This window comes from Electrophorus electricus, chromosome 16 (genome assembly GCF_041902795.1).
Source record: "Electrophorus electricus isolate QZ-2024a chromosome 16, ASM4190279v1, whole genome shotgun sequence".
Classification (NCBI taxonomy): Eukaryota; Metazoa; Chordata; class Actinopteri; order Gymnotiformes; family Gymnotidae; genus Electrophorus; species Electrophorus electricus.
In genome coordinates this window covers 2408083-2426631 of record NC_137512.1, presented here as the reverse complement: position 1 = coordinate 2426631, position 18549 = coordinate 2408083, and the positions used below count along the sequence as shown (strand labels likewise).

General features: G+C 38.1%; 3 protein-coding genes and 1 long non-coding RNA gene across 5 annotated transcripts in view; 1 reads left to right on the top strand and 3 right to left on the bottom strand.

Annotated features, from left to right (window-relative positions):
* The window catches only part of LOC118242262 (EF-hand calcium-binding domain-containing protein 9-like), an 85352-nt gene that overhangs the window by 34484 nt on the left and 32319 nt on the right, over positions 1 to 18549 (top strand). The gene's annotated exons all lie outside the window — the stretch shown is intronic.
* On the bottom strand, positions 1946 to 4912 carry LOC118242257 (uncharacterized). Its single transcript, XM_035531977.2, has 5 exons — positions 4705 to 4912; positions 4086 to 4421; positions 3607 to 3723; positions 3354 to 3391; positions 1946 to 2579 (listed from the first exon to the last, which is right to left on the bottom strand). The coding sequence occupies exons 1-5, from the start codon at positions 4910 to 4912 to the stop codon at positions 2430 to 2432; spliced, it is 849 nt and encodes a 282-aa protein (XP_035387870.2). The 3' UTR covers positions 1946 to 2429.
* On the bottom strand, positions 5600 to 11074 carry LOC118242290 (uncharacterized). Of its 2 annotated transcripts, none has more exons than XM_081698755.1 (6): positions 10969 to 11074; positions 10456 to 10803; positions 9635 to 9970; positions 8302 to 8418; positions 7697 to 7740; positions 5600 to 7582 (listed from the first exon to the last, which is right to left on the bottom strand). In XM_081698755.1, exons 1-6 carry the CDS (start codon positions 11024 to 11026, stop codon positions 7460 to 7462), a joined length of 1026 nt encoding a protein of 341 aa, XP_081554881.1. In that variant the 5' UTR covers positions 11027 to 11074; the 3' UTR covers positions 5600 to 7459. The 2 variants fall into 2 exon arrangements, with proteins under 2 accessions (XP_081554881.1, XP_081554882.1); XM_081698756.1 differs by having other exon boundaries at positions 7706 to 7740.
* Positions 13900 to 14371, bottom strand: LOC145651686 (uncharacterized). The gene is made up of 3 exons (XR_014117533.1): positions 14255 to 14371; positions 14057 to 14100; positions 13900 to 13933 (listed from the first exon to the last, which is right to left on the bottom strand). It is a non-coding gene; the product is annotated as an uncharacterized LOC145651686 (long non-coding RNA).

The window sequence follows — 18549 nt, the reverse complement described above, 5'->3', positions numbered from 1 at the left end:
TGCCCGGTGAGGTGTCAGCTCCCCCTGTATCTCCTAGGAGGGAGGTCTGGGTAGAATGTGCACATACCTACATTTTCAGTTGTTGTTCTTTCTGTTGTTCCAGTCGAGTTAGGATAGCTGTTTAATATTTCAGTATAGGCGAGTCTACACCGCATTCCAGAGTATTATGCAAACTGGATTTATGTGTCATAAAGATTTAACTTTTTGTTTTTCACTTAAACTCATGGATGGTATTGTGTCTCAGGGCTCTTTGCATCAATGAAATCAATCTCAGACACCTGTGATAATTAGTTTGCCAGGTGAGCCCAATTAAAGGAAAACTACTTAAGAACGCCGTGCCACATTATTAAGCAGGCCACAGGTTTCAAGCAATATGGGAAAGCTAAAGGATCTCTCTGCTGCCAAAAAATGTCAAATAGTGCAGTGCTTTGAACAAGGTATGAAAACATTAGCTATTTCCCGAAAACTTAAGCATGATCATCGTATTGTGAAGAGATTTGTGGCTGATTCAGAGCACAGACGGGTTCATGCAGATAAAGGCATAATGAGGAAGGTTTCTGCCAGACAAATTCATGGGATTAAGAGAGCAGCTACTAAAATGCCATTACAACACAGCAAACAGGTATTTGAAGCTGTTGGTGCCTCTAGAGTCCTGCGAACCTCAAGAGACTTGCAGTTGTGCATAAACCTACTTTTCTGCTAGCCCTAACCAGTGCTCACAAGCAGAAACAGTTGCAGTGCGCCCAAACATACATGAAGAATAATTTTCAAACAGTCTTGTTTACCGATGAGTGCCGTGCAACCCTGGATGGTCCACATGGATGGAGTAGTGGATGGTTGGTGGATGGCCACCGTGTCCCAACAAGGCTGTGGCGTCAGCAAGAAGGTGGCAGAGTCATGTTTTGGGCCAGAATCATGGGGAGAGAGCTGGTAGGCCCTTTTAGGGTCCCTGAAGGTGTGAAAATGACCTCGGCAAAGAATAGAGAGTTTATGACTGACCACTTTCTTCCATGGTACAAAAAGAAGAACCTTCCGTAGCAAACTTATCTTCATGCATGACAATATCATGCTGCAAAGAATACCTCTGTGTCATTGGCTGCTATGGGCATAAAAGGAGACAAACTCATGGTATGGCCACCATCCTCCCGTGACCTCAACCCTATTGAGAACCTTTGGAGTATCCTCAAGCAAAAGATCTATGAGGGTGGGAGGCAGTTCACATCAAAACAGCAGCTCTGGGAGGCTATTCTGACATCCTGCAAAGAAATTCAAGCAGAAACACTCCAAAAACTCAAGTATAATGGATGCAAGAAATGTGAAGATGATATCAAAGAAGGGATGTTATGTTAACATGTAACTTGGCCTGTTGTTTTTTATTGAAACGGCTTTTGATTTCAGTAAATGTGACCTCTGAATGCTGCAAGTTCAACAAATGACCATTTTCAGTTCTTTACAACCTATAAAATGTTTTGAAACTCTGTTGTGCATAATAATTTGGAACAGTGCATTTTGAGTTTCTTTATTTTTGAAAAAATACTGTTATCATTAGGAGGTTTGTTCAATAAAATTTGATTTAAACTAACGGTTAATGACTTGAAAATTATACTGACTGTCATTTGCATTGACCATTTATGAAAATCAGATAAAAATATAATTTGCATAATAATTCAGAAAGCGGTGTAAATTGTGTTGTTTTTTTTTGTTTGTTTGTTTGTTTTTTCTTTGGTTCATAACCTTACTCCTAGGTCCGCAACAACCACCACCCACCCACCAAATAGAATAACAAACAGACAATTCAAAAGAATGATCTATGAAATAAATTTATTATTTTTATTGTGACATGAGCAGTTCCTCCATGTTTGAAAACAAGATAAGATTTATTAATAGTGTGGCCTCAGGGTGAGATTGTCATAAACAGAGCACAATTTGATTTTTCGATCCTACATTTACATTTCTTAGGATCAGTCATTTGCCCCTTATATCTGTACATACATTTTTCAGTAGAGTGTGCAGAAGGATCAGAAGCACAGATAAGAGCACATCATTAGCTTAAGCTCACTGAATGCTCGGGCATGTGTAAGCAGTCACATTATCACTTTACCATCATCTCACTACCAGCAAATAGAGCTTCATATTTAAGAATCCAGCACCGACTCTCAGTCTGTTTGTGCTGAACACTGTGATTGCAAAAGCCTGTGTTGATTAAGGAAAGGAATGCATGTGCATGTCATTGATGTCTGCATATTAAACAAGCAAATTATCAAATTATAGACGTGGACGGAGACTATGCATGGGATTTAAATATTTCTAGTCAATATTTTCCCAAATAAAAATTAAAACATTTTACACACTGTGAAGCAGAACTGGTGCTGTGTAAAGGCAGTACTTGCTAAATTTGTAAATTATGCTCATCAGCAGGGCAAAGAGATTTAATCAAATAAGATTTGGTCAGTAACAGTAGGACATCTGATGTCAGAGTACATGCAGTCTTGAGTCTGTTCTTTCTCCCTGTGATTTCTTCCAGTTTTCCTCTTGTTAAAACGCAGGGCAGCATAACTCAGCTCCACACTATCATGGTCCTATTGCAATGAACACAAACAGACTTAGGTTGTGCCTTCATCGGGACGTTTCACCAATCTGTGCCTTTGCTGTTACCTGTCGCAGGGTCTGGAGGGCATATCTACAAGTCATTTTAAAGGTCTGTTCACATACAAGCAGGCTTATCCATCCATGTGCACTCCAGCCATATGATCTGGGTGAAAGAGCTAGATGAAATAGCTGGGTGTTGTCCTTCATTAATATGCTTAATCAGCTCAGTAAGCAGAATGGTGCATCACAAAAATGGCACATATGTCTGTTGTTTTATTACTTGCATGCTACAGAACATGAACGTTGTGAGGTTCCCACTTCACCTAACACCCTTATATATTTTCCTTCATTACAAAGGGGACTACAACTAGATTCAGCTGTACTATAAAAAATTTAGTTCTACAATTAAACTTTCTCCTGCCATATAAATATTGTAACTGTAATTATAAATGCATGTTTCCTTTACTCACTGTAATTGTTGCTGTCAGTTTGAACATGCATTGTGTTTTTCTGGGATTAGAACTTGCAGAGAGTGGAGTTGAGCTCCTCAAGGTTCCTTTCTATTTTTTTCACAAAAATATTTCACTTTTGACCGACCACTTTTATCTCCATGCTACCTCTGAAACTTGAGCAAAACAAGTTTCACATAGCATAACATTACTGCTTTTAAATGCTTTTAAAGTGATAAGAGCAGACCAGAGCATTCGCACACATTTCCACAAAAAAATATTACAAAATATGAAATTACAATGTATAAGATATACCTGATTGATTTTTCTCACTGTAGCAGTGCTTTGTTTCTCTGGAGGAAAAAACAAAAAAACAAACAAACATCTATCTGGTTTCACTATGTGTAGTGAATATATATTTTACCTTATTGAATAAAACATTGCACATTGTTTTTTATTGACATATTTAAATATATGGTTCTTAAAATACATATAATTCTAAAATGTCACATATCATTTTTTTTTTCAAACGGAGAAGGCATATTCAGTTATTTTAATGAACACTTACCACTGCTGGGTCGACAATTTCTCCATTTACAAATTAAAATGGCTTGAACAAAGATCACAATTACACAAGCTCCCAAAGCTGTTCCCAGCCAGATCACTGCAGGACTCACAGTCTTGGCTGTAGAAAAGGAATGATCACAAAACAGCATGAAGTGTTACTATTCTTGTGGTAGTGTCAAGGTAAAAATCTGAGATAGCTCTAACACATTAATCATAAATAATCTGCAAACACACAAATAGGCCACACGTGATCTTAATCTGTTTGTAAATATCAAACCAATTGAACAAAATAGTCTTTGGTGTCACTGAACAGCTCAGTGCTGCTAATTAACAGAATGATGGATTTAACGACTTCAGTTTGCACAACACTGCATTAATGTTAGCCTTATATTTAATACTGTGACTGTATTTCATCACATGACCAATGAATATAGAATTTTAAGAATTTCATACAATAACAAAAAGTATTTAGATGCTTACTCAAATCTACTGTCGTCCCATTTCCAAGAAGGATCTTGCCACAGGTGGCCACAGCGCAGTAGTAAGTGCCAGTATCAGAGAGGCTGAGGACACTCTTGGAGAAGTTGTACACACAGCTGTGTGGAGAAGAGCTGATCTCACACTGATGGCTGCTGTTGTGATGAGTGTAAATGATTTCAGGATGGGAGTCTCCTGCAGCAGCTCTGAACCAGAGCACTCGGAGTTCTGCTGTTCTCCTCTCAGAGAGGACGGTGCACTGCAGAAACACTGACTCTCCTGGGGGAACCCTCCCCAACACTGGACTTTGGACCGCCGATATGTTTAAATGAGCACAACCTAGTTGAAAGGATGTAAATAATTTTATACATATTTGGACCATTAAGGTACATCAGAGCATGCCATCAACTCTGCATTTATTTACTGAAGATGAATATTTTATACATAACAAAATGTAGATAAAAATAATAAGCAAAACAGTCTTATTGCAGAACTAATATCATCAAAATTAAAATGTCTTTTGTAAAATCACATTTTTCTAAGAATAATAGAAAATTCTCCAGTTAAAATTTCTACCTGCATGGCTTTAAACACATTGAATTAGGGGTTTGTGTTGTTTTACCTTTCACAGTTAAGAATGTTCCCATGGAAAATGTAACTTTTTTCCAGGTAGACATTCCATAGAAGTACATTCCTTCATCACTGATTTTCATATGAGGAATTGTAAGTGAAATGCCACTCGAGATTCTCTCCAGTTTGATCCCGGAACTGTGGAACTCAGGTGCGACTTTAGCCTCATTTGTTAATATATTTACCACCTCCTGAGGCATCGCTCCCATTCTTTGTTTGTACCAAACCATTAAACTGCTGTGGTCATTGTCTGAAAATGTGCAGCTAAGCGTAACAGCTTCTCCTGCTGTCACTGAGACAAATGATGGTTGGTAAGACCCCAAAGATTGAGCCAGAGCTTCAAAATAAATGTAAGTTAGATGAGCACAATGGGAAAAATTAAAAAGTTCAAATAGCTAAATATCTAATAGCAATTACTCTAAAGAACAGCTTCTATAAAGCTTTTAAGTAAACATGCCTTCAGAACTTACATATTTTGTAGACAGGTATAATAAAAATCCAGAGTGGAGTCATTCTTAGATTGACACTTGGTCAGACTGCTTGGAAGTGGTTAGATGTTAAAAGCTCTAAATAGGCTTTGCTTGTTGGACTCACGTCATTGGTCTCCACATGTCATGAGACCTCTTTCCTCCTGCATGTTTGTAACACAGCTTGGCCACCAGAAGTCAATGGTGAAAAGTGAAAAAAGCTACTCTGGTAGAAGTCTTGTCTTGATGTCACGGAACGCTTGCCTCCCCCAAGTCACGTGGTTGGGCCTGCCATGTACAGTGGGAGGGCTGTTCTATTCATCACCACACCTGCAAACACCTACACTTCTTCTGTCTAAATGTATATAAACCCATGGCAAAGAGTGTAAAGTGTTGGTTATTGTTGATGTAGCGTGTGGATGTAACGTGTTGATGTTTCATGGTAATGATCCATGGTAATGTTATAAGTTTTCGATATTGTTAACTGTGTTCATGTTAGTTTACTGTCAACCATTTCATGTTCGTATTAACATTTGTAATGCTTGTGAGTGCCGTTATCGTTCCATGTGCATCTGTAAATAAATGTATGTCCCAGTCGCAGGAGTCTGTGGGTCCTGCCCCTCGCCTCGGGCCACCACACGTTACACTTGAACATAGGAGGTTTATTACAATAATTTTATCAAAAGAAAGAATTAGATGCAATTGAACTGGGATAGAAAAATACACATATAATAAATAAAATAACACATGATTGACTTAAGAAATCTATAAATATTGTAGAAACTGAAAAAATCTGTTTTCATGTCACTTGAGAAATTGTCTGGTTTAAAGATGCCATACAGAAATATCAACTGTTTCCCGAGCTTAACTTTGTATTTATGGATGTTTACCATTCTTAAATAGTCACACTGTGAATCACTTTATCTTGGCAAGTAAAATCTTTGTGGCCATTTCAAGCTTTCAAGTTTTTCTCAGGACGGATATATTCTGTGGCACTTTACATGTACATCATCAACTGGAAATATGAATCTTGTAGTTTGTTTGTTAATGGAGTCAGCAAGTTTAAAACAGCAGGAAGACTACACAAGCATGTATGATAAAGACAGGAGCATGTAGGCTAAAGTCAAGGTTACACATTTACAGTGCTAGGTGCTCAGCAAACATAGCCAGAAGCACACCACTGACTAAAACCATGTCTCTGAAAAATCACTTTAGCCATTGGTCCAAATATTTAGACTGTACAAGAATGGATGAGTGTCTACAAAATTAATGCAATTCCAAAATGGTAAAAAGCCAAGCACTCTCATAAATAAAGAGTTGTATTCTGTTCAAAACTTCTCTATATAGTAAACTTCTCAAATTTTTGCTATATAGTAACATAGCAAATACTGCAAACTTTTACATCAAAACTTTGTTCCCTTAGAGACTTAGGTGACCACTCAGTGATAAAAACTTCTCATTCATTTTGAAATGAATGATACATCTGTTTATCGAAAAAATGATTTAATGATCAGAAAGCCAAACAATTGCCTTTTGTAGCCAGATGTTATCTTGTAATGAAATCAGACACTGGGAGAAAACTGTGAGAGAAATTTGCTTAAATGTAGGTGGGAACATAAACATATTTGGGTGGGGACAAACTGAGTTTTAAATTTGTAAACTAAACCAACACCTCATAAAAGAAGTGCTCAAAATAGGGATGTTGACTGAAACAGTCAGATAGACTGACATTTGTTTCAGCTGCTTGTTTGTTTTTTGTAGCTCTGTCACACCTCCAGCAGAACTTTAGCATGTGTGCATATAGGTCTTGTGTTTGAGTCTTTGTGGGTCGATGTTTGAACCCAATAGCCTGCATGCTATGCTTGTATAAACGTATGTGTTTGTTCGACGAATTCGTCCCCGCATCCTGCTCAGCCTCTTCAGCACAACTACATACAGTGACAGGAGGGAATTTTAGGCAAGTTTAGAGGAAAGCCTGTGGACCTCACCTTGTCTGTGGGAGACATTTTTGCAGTGAACTTACAACACATCATTAAATGTCTCCAGGCGTGTACTCTTGTTACGTCTGTTTCTATTAGATTATAAAAGCCTACCACCCACTTCCCTCTAACTTCTGCACAAGGTACAGGGTCTTAAACTGTACTCTTGCTGCACTCCTTCAGAGATAAGCTTCATATAACACTCGCTCTCCAGTACAGAATGTCCCAGTAATGATGTACATAGTATTGAAGGTTTCCAAATTATGTTTACTTAAGGTACAGCTAGTAGAGAGCTATTAGTTCATTGGTCAGTAACAGTGGAGTACACACAGTCTTCAGGCTGTCCTCTTTTTTCTCTGCCTCTTGTGGTTTTCCTCTCATTGAAATGTAATGCAGCATAATTCAGCTCTGAGGATTGAGGGTCCTGTGGGATGGGCATAGGAGGTCAAACAGAACCAGTGACACTGCAGTGTAACTGTGACCTTGATTCTTTCATATATAAAGACATGGCATGTATGTACGGCTGTGTGACTCATACCTCTCTCACCTTTTTCCTTATTATAGCAGCTTGCTTAATTCTCACTGTAATAAAAAAAGTGCAATTCAATGGCTAGATTAGGATATGTTGTCTCCTTTATCCCTTATAGCAATTATCTATTTAGTAATTATGTATAATGTGTCACGGGAACCCCCCCCCCCCCCAAGTCACGTGGTATGGCCTGCCGCATGCAGAGGGGTTCACCCATGTTTGTAGCCACACCCCCGTGAAGACACGCACCTGTACCATGTGTGTTTGTCTATTTAAACCCCCATCAGTGCATGGTAATTGTTTGTCTGCTGATGTATGTAAAATACATAAGTGGTCATTTATTAGATGTGATTGTAGCCTGTGTTTAGTTAAATGTATAAGTCATGTCTGTCGTTAATGTTGTGTGTGAGTGCCACTGTTCTACATGTTTTATGTCAATAAATGTTTCACATCGAGGGAGTCTGTGCGTCCTGCTCCATGCCCATCGCCACTCGGGCCAGCGACAACGTTACATAATGAATATGAATATGAGATACATATGACCACATACAAATGTAATTTAATCTAATTTAAGGTGTCGTATAAGGTTTAGCTACATGTTAATAAACACTCACCACTACAGTGTTCACAGTTTCTCCTTTTGCAGATTAAAACTGCTTGAGCAGAAATGACAAGCACACACACTCCCAGAGCTGCTCCCAGGAAGATCATTACTGGATCCACAGGCTTTGCTGCAAGACATTAATTCTGAAAAAAACTATACACAAAAGAACTTGGGATAAGGTCAGACACATAAAAAAACTGATATATTGGTGGTTTTAACAACATGTACTTTATCCACAAGGCTCTGCACTGTGTGATTTAACCAGATATTCTTATTATTCAGTACAAATAAAAGGGATGTCAATGGATTCTGTAAAGAATTCTAAAGACACTGTGCATGTTTGTATATTGATGCGGCACGGCTCCCTCCCCCCAGACGTCTCGCTGTTTGTGTGTGTGTGTGTTCATTTGCATAGACACGCCCTTCCCGTGTATCACGCCTGTTCCTCGTTTTATGTCGTTACTGTGCATGTATATAAAGTTTTGTTCTGTCGTTGATATTTGTCCGTGTTTGACCTTACGTTAGCCTTTGTGCTGCACTGTCTTCCTGTTGTGTGTTAAATAAACGTCACCATGTTCTACACGGTTCGTTTGTACATCCTTCCAAGCCTCCCGGGTTACATGTATGAAGATTGTTTTAAAAAATACATATTAATTATAATATGTTTATTTAATTATAATCATTTTTATTTAATTATTATAATTAATATTGTAATTAATATTTTAACAAATATCACATCAGCTTCACTGCCCAAAACAAAAGCAATTAAAGTGTATTAGTGGTAATAGTAGTGAAAATCATTATCATCATCATCATCATCATCATCATCATCATCATTATTTGAAATAGGTAAAGTAAAATTTAATGTTGCATTTACATATAAAAAACGGAAAACCTAATTGGCAAATGTACAATACCAACATCTCAAAATGTACTTCTCATGCACATGTAATGCATGGCCCTGTTGTACATGTAGTTTAACTCACAAATAAAGGAGCTGTATATTTTATCTAAGAGCTTAGGCGTTCTCAATTTTTCAACAACAGAATAACTGGTTTTGCCTGTCCACATGTGTTTATAATGTCTGGTTTTGCCTGTTCACATGTGTCTATAATGTCTGGGTTGTGTTTGTAATGTCTGGCTTCTTCTGTACATGTTATTGACATTAATGTTTCATTTACTTGATGTGCTGTTCTAAACTTTCTTAATGATTCCATCAGCTTGTCTTACTGCCAAATACTGATACTACAGCAACACATCTGATGATATTTGTGGAAAATCCTTCAAGATCACATTCACATGTCAGTAATAAATGTGACTTACTAACATATTTAAACACTTACTCAGACTCACTGTCGACCCATTTCCAAGAAGGATCTTGCCACAGGTGGCCACAGCGCAGTAGTAAGTGCCAGTATCAGAGAGGCTGAGGACACTCTTGGAGAGGTTGTACACACAGCTGTGTGGAGAAGAGCTGATCTCACACTGACGGCTGCTGTTGTGATGAGTGTAAATGATTTCAGGATGGGAGTCTCCTGCAGCAGCTCTGAACCAGAGCACTCGGAGGTCTGCTGTTCTCCTCTCAGAGAGGACGGTGCACTGGAGAGACACTGACTCTCCTGGGGGAACCCTCCCCAACACTGGACTTTGGACCACTGATATATTTAATTCTGCATGATCTGTTCAATATATTAAATGTTTATAATTAAATGTTTATTGGTCTAATGAACATGGAAACAAAAATACTGGACTTTGGTCCACTGACATTGTTAATTCTAGATTCCCTTTTTGAAATAACACAGACTATTTAAGATCCCTTAGACATATACAAGATAATATACAAGAAATTACCAATAACAGTACCTTTTTATAATATTTTAATTGTAGTATTTTAATAATTTCGTTACTTATAAATCTTATAATAGTCTTATATTTGAATAGGAGTAAACTACATCAGACAGTGTAGTCAGTAGTCCTTACATGCACAAATCACATAGTCGCAATATAAAAAAACACAAAATTTGATATATATAATAGAGCACAATCTATATGTACCTGTGTAATACAACAGACTTGAGATAAATTTATTAGGCGATATCATTCAGAAAGAGCAGAGAATGCATGAAATTCTACTATTAAAGACATAGAAGAATTTGTTTATTACCTGTCACAGCTAAAAATGTTCCAGTGGAAAATGTGACTGTATTCCAGGTAGACATTGCACAGAAGTGCATTCCTTCATCTTCAGCTTTTATATGTGGAATTGTCAGAGAAATGCCATTCAAGATACCTTCCAATTTTAATCCTGAACTGAGAAATTCAGGTGAAATTTCAGCATCTCTCTTTTCTAACATTTTTCCAACCTCCTGAGGTATCTCTCCTGATCTTTGTTTGTACCAAATTACAAGATTAATACGAGAGTCATGTGGAAATGTGCAGTTAAGTGTAAGAGCTTGTCCGGATTTCACTGAGACAAACGATGTTTGGTAAAACCCCACAGCTTGAGCCAGAGCTTAAAAAAAAAAGTCACATGCAAAGTCAGATGAAGTCCAACAAGGGAAGAAATAACAAAGGTTTACTGAACTCATAGACTCATCAAATGTGTTCATTTATGATGACTAAAAACATCTGACAATCTGTAGCCCTCTTGTAAAACATCAGTTAAGTTTAAACTTACGTGTTTTGCAAAGAGATAAAATAAGAATCCAGACTGGAGTCATTCTCATAAAGGACATTACTGTTAATGAGGAGACAGCACTGACATTGTTGGCACTTGCTGCAAGATGTTCAAGATGTTCACCTCACTGGGCTCCACAAGTCACGAGATCTCTTAACATTTTCTTTCCACCTACCTGTTTGTAACCCAGTTTGGCCACAAGAAGTCAGTGGTGAAAAGATGTCAAAAAAGCACTCCAGGAGATGTATTGTCTTGTGTTGTCTTGTGTCATTTATACAATGATTACAATTGTAATATGATTAAAATTACAATTACAATGTATTACAATTTATTACAAATTACAATTTAGTTAAATTAAAGAAATTGTAAGAAAATGCAATTGAATCATGATAACTAATTACATATATATTACATATGTAAAGTATTTTTATCCTATCACATTACAGATCTTTAAATAGGCCAAATATATAAATATCAGAGGCAAAAGCAGAGAATAGTAGCTTTTTTCCGGTAGCTACTTGTATATTCATGAATGTTTACTATTCTTGAATAAATACTTTTTGTTGTTGTTTTGTTGTTGTTGTTGTTGTTGTTGTTGTTGTGTTCCCAGTTGTATGTAAACAAGATCATCAATACATTTAGTTTGCAAACTTTCCTTCAAGACCTCTGTGTCCTGGATCACTTAGCATGCTATATTGAGCTGATAGTGTGCTGATAGTGTTAGATTGACTGTCATTGGAGTTCATATGTTTAAATCAGCATGAACACTGCAGAACTGCCTATGATGGTAAACATGATATTATGAGATTATGAGATTAACCAACAATACAGATTTACATCTTGGGCTAAAGCAATAATATGTTTAGTACACAATACATTAAAAAACATTCTAGTTCAGCAGAAATACTTGCAATATACAAAAACAGATATATAGCCACAAATTATTGTGATGTGGGTGGCATGAAGGAAGCAAGAGGTGAAGTTGAACTAACATGTTCTTTATTTTCCATAATCTTTAAAGTAGCAATGACGAGTCTAGGTAGTCTCCAGGATCGGAGCAGCGTTACACCAACAGACGATCGTGGTTCTGTCCACTAGTGCGCAGCGCTGTCCCTCCGAACCTGTAGGAGTGTAAATAGGGTGCAGTGTTAAATGAGCCACAGGTGTCTCCTGTCAGAGGACAGGTGATCGTGAGTGGGGAAGGCAAGTGGTACGGTCCTGGTCTGGAGGGGGTGTGTCTCTCCCAGTAGGGGACCCGTCTACCATGACCATTAGATAATTCCAAAATAGAAAAATCCCGTGTGGTCAAAAATGTTTTATATTCATGTTTTTGTTCATTTTCTTTTATTCTTTGTAACGATTGCACACCCACACACACAGAAGAAGATCCAATTGCACCAGGTTTTATTTTCAGAAATCAAACAGATCTGTGGAATCAGGCAGGTAAGCGAGGTCGGGTTGGTCCAGGGTCGAAACACGGGGCAGAGTCTGGGGGTCTCGGTATCCCACATAGTGTTCGCAATACTTCTCGATGTGAACGCGGGAGAGGGAAGCTTATAAAGGGAGGCAGTAAAGAGGCGAATGAGAATCAGGTGTGTGCTAGAACACTGGTGAGTCAGATCTGGGGTGAGTGGGCGTGGCTGTGCAGGGCTGAGAGTGGTTACTGGGGTTCATAACATTCTACACAACTTGACTATAATAAAAATATTGCTCCAACAGCAAGTCTTATTTGAGAGAAAAAATTATTTCTGTCAGTTTCATTTCTATATATTACAGAAGCTTTTCAAATGTGAGTGCATTTAAACTACTAAGAAATGTTCTACACTTTTAATTATTGTAGACAATAATTAATTATGTCAAGTATGAAAACCTAGTAGAGATACTGATGCATTTGTGTGTGTATTTTGGAGGTCCCACACTAGCAGTAGTGTCTTGGCAGCTACGGCAGCGTTCATGAGTGCTGTTATGGGCATTGAGCTCAGCCTCTCAGTTTCCTTATCCTGCTGCTCTCGACCACAAACCACAGAGGCCAAGTTACAACACTCAGAGCAGCAAAAGCACACACATGACCTACAACAGTGTCATAAGTAGCATTACTACAATTCAGGATCGCCCACTTCCACATCAAACCTTCATTGTCTTAAAAATGGTGGCGAGAACATGAAGAATTCCATAACTCTCATTTCATTCTGATTCGCTGCCTCTCTTTGTAGTACCATCTACTGATTGGCTGTTCTTATAAGAGCTTTCCTGTCACTTCCCATTCACGTGCTCCTCCTCTTTTCTCTGTTGAGGTCAGGGAAGAGCTTTCACTCCCTGAAGACTAACACAGAGAGACTGAGGAGGAGCTTCTTCCTGCAGGCCATTCAGGCTCTGAATCAGGGCAACTGATGGAACTGATGAGACTACTCTGTATATGATAATCACGATAACACCACAAGAAAGGGAAATTTTAAAAACTGAAAAATTGTACATTGTTTATATGCATATTCATACATTCCCTCTTCATTCTTTATTCATCTGGACATATTTATTTATTCATTAATCTGCATCTGTTGTCCTGTTCTGTGTATTTTATGTATCTCTCCTCAGCCACGGTCAGAGCAGTCACAAAAAAGCATTTCACTGCCAGTTATACTGTGTATGACTGTATGTGACAAATAAACTTTGAACTTTGAACTCCTCGTGTCATCTTCTAAACTGTCCTATAAGAGCTCTCCTTCAGAGAGGCCTCACATGCTGCTAATGATGTGCTGTACATGCACGGCAGAATTTCCCCAAACTGTTCGTACCTGGGGAACGAGTGACAGAGAGCTAATGAACTAGTTTGTGGCCAGTAGCAGTCGAGTACAGCACTTCAGAGTACACGCTGTGTTCAGGCTGTCCTCTCTTCTCCTGCCCTCGTCTGGCTTTCCTTTCACTGAATTTTTTTGCCAGCATAATTCAGCTCCTCAACATCGTGGTCCTGTATGGAGTGCACATGAAAGGTTATGAAAGCACTGTTTGAGCCACAGAACTGCCGCAGTGACTGTGATTGCGACTCTTCATGTGTACAGGTGTGGCACATGTTCACCTGCCTGTGCATTACCTGACTGGTGGGTTTCTTTTTTGAAGTGTCTTGTTGAGGTCTCACTGTAGTGGGACAAAGGGAAATTCTTTGACTTCTCACTTCCTTTCTTCACTCTTTTTATTCAAACCACTTAATAAGGAATAATATTGAGCAACAAATCCTTTCACTTTCAGGTGTTGTATAAGACTTAGGTGCAAAGCTTTAATAAACATTCACCACTACGGTATTCACAGTTTCTCCTTTTATGGTTTAAAACTGCTTGAGCAGAAATGACAAGCACACACACTCCCAGAGCTGCTCCCAGTAAGATCGCTAGAGGATCCAGAGGACTGGCTTTGATATAAAAATGAGCAAAACTGTAAGCAGAAGCACACATGTAAGATCTCAAATGTTCATGCAGGAAGCTCTTTGTGCTGCTGACCTCACTATCACAATCATCAAGTGTCACCAATAATCACAATCATTAGTTACTATATTTACATATGGAGATAAATAAATGCATTTAATAAATTGACAAACAACAAAATTATCTGCATTCTACATATATAAAGCCAGAAGTAATACCATCTGCATTTGTAATACACATAAACACTACATACATCAGTAGTCTGGATTGTAATTTGTCAGCTACCAACCAGTATAATGATACATACAAAATACTGTACTGTTTAGCACTATTTAGGTTGGTGGTCCAAATAATACAAGATAATCATCTCATTAATAGATTAATTAATACATTAATATAACTTACACATATATACTGTTGTACCATTTCCAAGAAGGATCTTGCCACAGGTGGCCACAGCGCAGTAGTAAGTGCCAGTATCAGAGAGGCTGAGGACACTCTTGGAGAAGTTGTACACACAGCTGTGTGGAGAAGAGCTGATCTCACACTGATGGCTGCTGTTGTGATGAGTGTAAATGATTTCAGGATGGGAGTCTCCTGCAGCAGCTCTGAACCAGAGCACTTGTAGTTCTGCTGTTCTCCTCTCAGAGAGGACGGTGCACTGCAGAGACACTGACTCTCCTGGGGAAACCCTCCCCAACACTGGACTTTGGACCACCGATATGGTTAATTCTGGATTGCCTTTTTGAAATAACAGAGATTCTGTAAGGTCCCTTAGACACGCATAATATACTAGCAATAGCCATGTACAGTACAGTAAGAGCCATAAACCGATTTATAGTAAAGCAATCTAACAGAGCTCTCTGGAGGTCTTAACTTATTTACTTGTTTTAAAGTTTATTCAGCTTGTACTGCAGTCCAGACATAGATTTGGCAAACAAGTCATTGCCTAACTACAGAAAAGTTGCTATCCAACTGTTCAAAAGAGAATCCAACTCAACTTTAAATCAGTGTAAATAATACATAGGATGTATGATTCTCTGGTAATCTTGCCATCTTTAAAGCACCTTATAAAGAAAGGACTTTAACCCTAATCCACGATGCCATAAAGGCTGCCAAAGAGCTCTGGTTTACTGCACTCCAGATTACTGCACTGCACAGACACTGCATTTTGTGCTAACAGCAATAAATAGTATTAATAAATGCACTGTATCATATCTTTAGTAATTATAGCACTCTGTCAAATAAATCCTGAAGAGGGATTTAAAAAGAACAAGAGTGATCTGACTTTAGATGAAAACATTAGATGACTACCTGTCACAGCTAAAAAAGGTCCAGTGGAAAACTCAGTGGTTTTCATCAGAACTACACCACAGAAGTAAAGTCCTCCGTCGTCTTCAGTAGCATGTAGAATAGAGAAGGAAATGTTGGTCTTAGTCCTCTCTAGCTTCAAGTGTGACTTATTGTACTCAGATGAAATGATGGCTTCCATGAGCGGACTCTGTACAGCAATGTTCTGGAGAATCTGCGCCCCAGTCTGTTTGTACCAGACCATGGATTCTGCACTGTGCTTCTTTGCAAATGTGCAATGAAATGTAACAGTTTCACCCAATTTTGCTGAGATAAATTATGGCTTCTGGTAAGGATTCACAGCTTGAGCAAAATCTAGAAAAAGAGTTGAAGTTAGACCGAACTAAACATCAAAAAAGCTTTTGTGAATTTTGTTAAACGTGAAAATCTAGAATCAACCTACAATGAAAAGGTCTGTCATCTGAACATCTAATACATTAAAAGGGCAGGAAAAAATACTTTAGAAGGGCAGTAAAGCTTACTTAAAAAGTGCCACAAAATAAGAATCCAGACTTGAGCCATTTAGATTTTTTACTTGGTGCTTTTGCTTTGCGTTAAGTAAATCTCCAAATATTTTAAGCCTGCTGCCCTCAGAACACACGTCCCATTGGCTGTCACAGGTCACATGCCATTGTGACATTTCCATGCTCTTTGGGCACCAGAGACCAGTGGTGAAAAGAGCTTAGATAGAGATATGCAGAATACGAGTTCTCTCACTTGAGGTTTTTTGTAAAAATGTACTCATCAGAATCCATTTGAGGAAGAATTTTAAAAAGCAAGAATAAAAAGTTTATTTAAATTAAAAATGTTGAATTTTGTTTTTAAATTATAATGAGGGCTAGAGTCCAATGTTCCATTGAATATGTATCTCAATATATTGTTCTAGGGCAATTGCCCAATCCTGACAAACATATAATTAACACAGTAACAATTTCACCACCACAATTTCAACAGTTTAGGCTGTCATGCCCTAACTTACATATTTTGTTGGTTACCAGATGACTGTCTTTGGAGTAAATGTTTTATCCTGATAGGTATTTCCCATCTAGATAAAGTCTAGAGGTTTGTTGAATACATAAACATTTCTCTGTTTGTCTTTTCTAGCTAAGCTACATGTGTGACACATTTAATGATCACATTTACTAGAGAGGCTGTGGAAACTGAACAAGAAGTCATGGCCAAAAGTGGTAGTAATGCTGCTAGAATATTAATTAGCTGAACTTGAATGCATATAACACAGTGACTGAAGGCTTTTCTCAGCAAAAATTATGTTTTGATCTACTGCCGTGCTACATAGTGTTGTTACTATGCATAAACATTTACCCAGTTACATGTATGTTAAAGATTAACCCTCTGAGGCCAAACAGGCAGCTAACGATGGGAAAAGCATGTTGTAATATTATAGGAATTAGAATGCAATACTATTTATAGAAAATTATATATTAATTACAACAAAAACATCTTGAATCTTGTGAGCTTTCACTTGTAGCTCATTTCATAGGGTCAGTGTTCCACAGAGCCAGAGGAGGGGGTCTGAAACCATTTCAGGTAAAAGCTTTAGCTGAACGCATTACATCAGCATTTCTTCAATTAGCTCAGATAAACGTAAAAGTAGCTCATCAGAAAAAAAGAACTTGAAAGGGAAGATAGAACAATCAGCTCTCAAGTACTGAAGTACTGATGTAGCCTTCTCTTCTTACAGCATAGAATGGTATGGATAAACAGTCCCACATACTCCAAAAGCTGTTACCAGGCAGATTATAAGGGGATCAATAGCTCTTGCTGTGTAATAGGAATAAATAAGAACTGCATTTGCATTGATACAAAAAATTCAAAGCACTATAATATCATAAAAAATCTCTAAACTTTTTTCAACTAAACCATCCAATTATCCACATAACCATACATATATAATTAACTAGGAACTGAATAGTGAAATAGGAGTAGGAACATTACAATAATTTAAATATCAAATATTTAGTTTCTTTTTCTTCTTTCTCTTTTCTTATATGGCCATCTATCCTTACTCATAGGTGGATTAAAGCATCACTCATGATGACATCACATGACATGACATGACCCAAATCATCTGGCCAATGGGCTCACAGACTCATGACATGACCCAGATCACCTGACCAATGGACACACAGAGTTACCACCAAAAAGGAAGAGCTCCACCTTTAATGGCAGTCTGGAGGGCTCCGTCAGGGGCCTTGAGTGTCCTTCCTTAGACCCTCAGCCCTTCACCTCTGCTTGTCCACTTGTCAGTATTATTGCCGCATTTTATTTAGCTTTGTTTAATCATGTCAGCTTTGTTTAATCATGTCAGCTTTGTTACATCTGTCATTTGGTTAGCCTTGTTACCTTTGCTAGCATTGCAATGTTGTGACTTTGCTAGTATTGTTACCATCTAAGCATACACTCTGCTTTCTAGTTTTGACTGTATCTCACCTTGCACTGTACTTCTGTGGTCTGTTGCCCAACGAGGTGTCAGCTCCCCCTGTATCTCCTAGGAGGGAGGTCTGGGTAGAATGTGCACATACCTACATTTCATCACCAGGTATTCTTATTGTCAAGACGGTCTAGTATATAGGTGGACACCACCGCCTGGATGCTTTGGACAGTGTAGTGAAGGGTAGCCGGTAGAATTCTTTCTGTTGTTCCAGTCTAGTTGGGATAGATGTTTAATATCTCAGTATAGGCTAGTCTAGATTGTTTGTTTTTTTCTTTGGTTGATATGCTTTCTCCTAGGTCCACAACACCTACCACCCACTCACCAAATAGAATAATGAACAGACAATTCAAAAGATCTATG

Bases quoted from the DNA above. Each gene is read 5' to 3' on its own strand.
- LOC118242257 (XM_035531977.2), bottom strand. From the start codon at position 4,912: ATGCCTCAGGAGGTGGTAAATATATTAACAAATGAGGCTAAAGTCGCA. The intron at 3,724-4,085 runs GTAAGCATCTAA...CCTTTTCTACAG, and splicing joins TGGGACGACAGTAGATTTGA to CCAAGACTGTGAGTCCTGCA. The intron at 3,392-3,606 runs GTAAGTGTTCAT...TTTTTCCTCCAG, and splicing joins AAATTGTCGACCCAGCAGTG to AGAAACAAAGCACTGCTACA.
- LOC118242290 (XM_081698755.1), bottom strand. From the start codon at position 11,026: ATGTCCTTTATGAGAATGACTCCAGTCTGGATTCTTATTTTATCTCTT. The intron at 10,804-10,968 runs GTAAGTTTAAAC...TTTTTTTTTAAG, and splicing joins TTTATCTCTTTGCAAAACAC to CTCTGGCTCAAGCTGTGGGG. The intron at 7,583-7,696 runs GTATGAGTCACA...CCCATCCCACAG, and splicing joins TAAGGAAAAAGGTGAGAGAG to GACCCTCAATCCTCAGAGCT.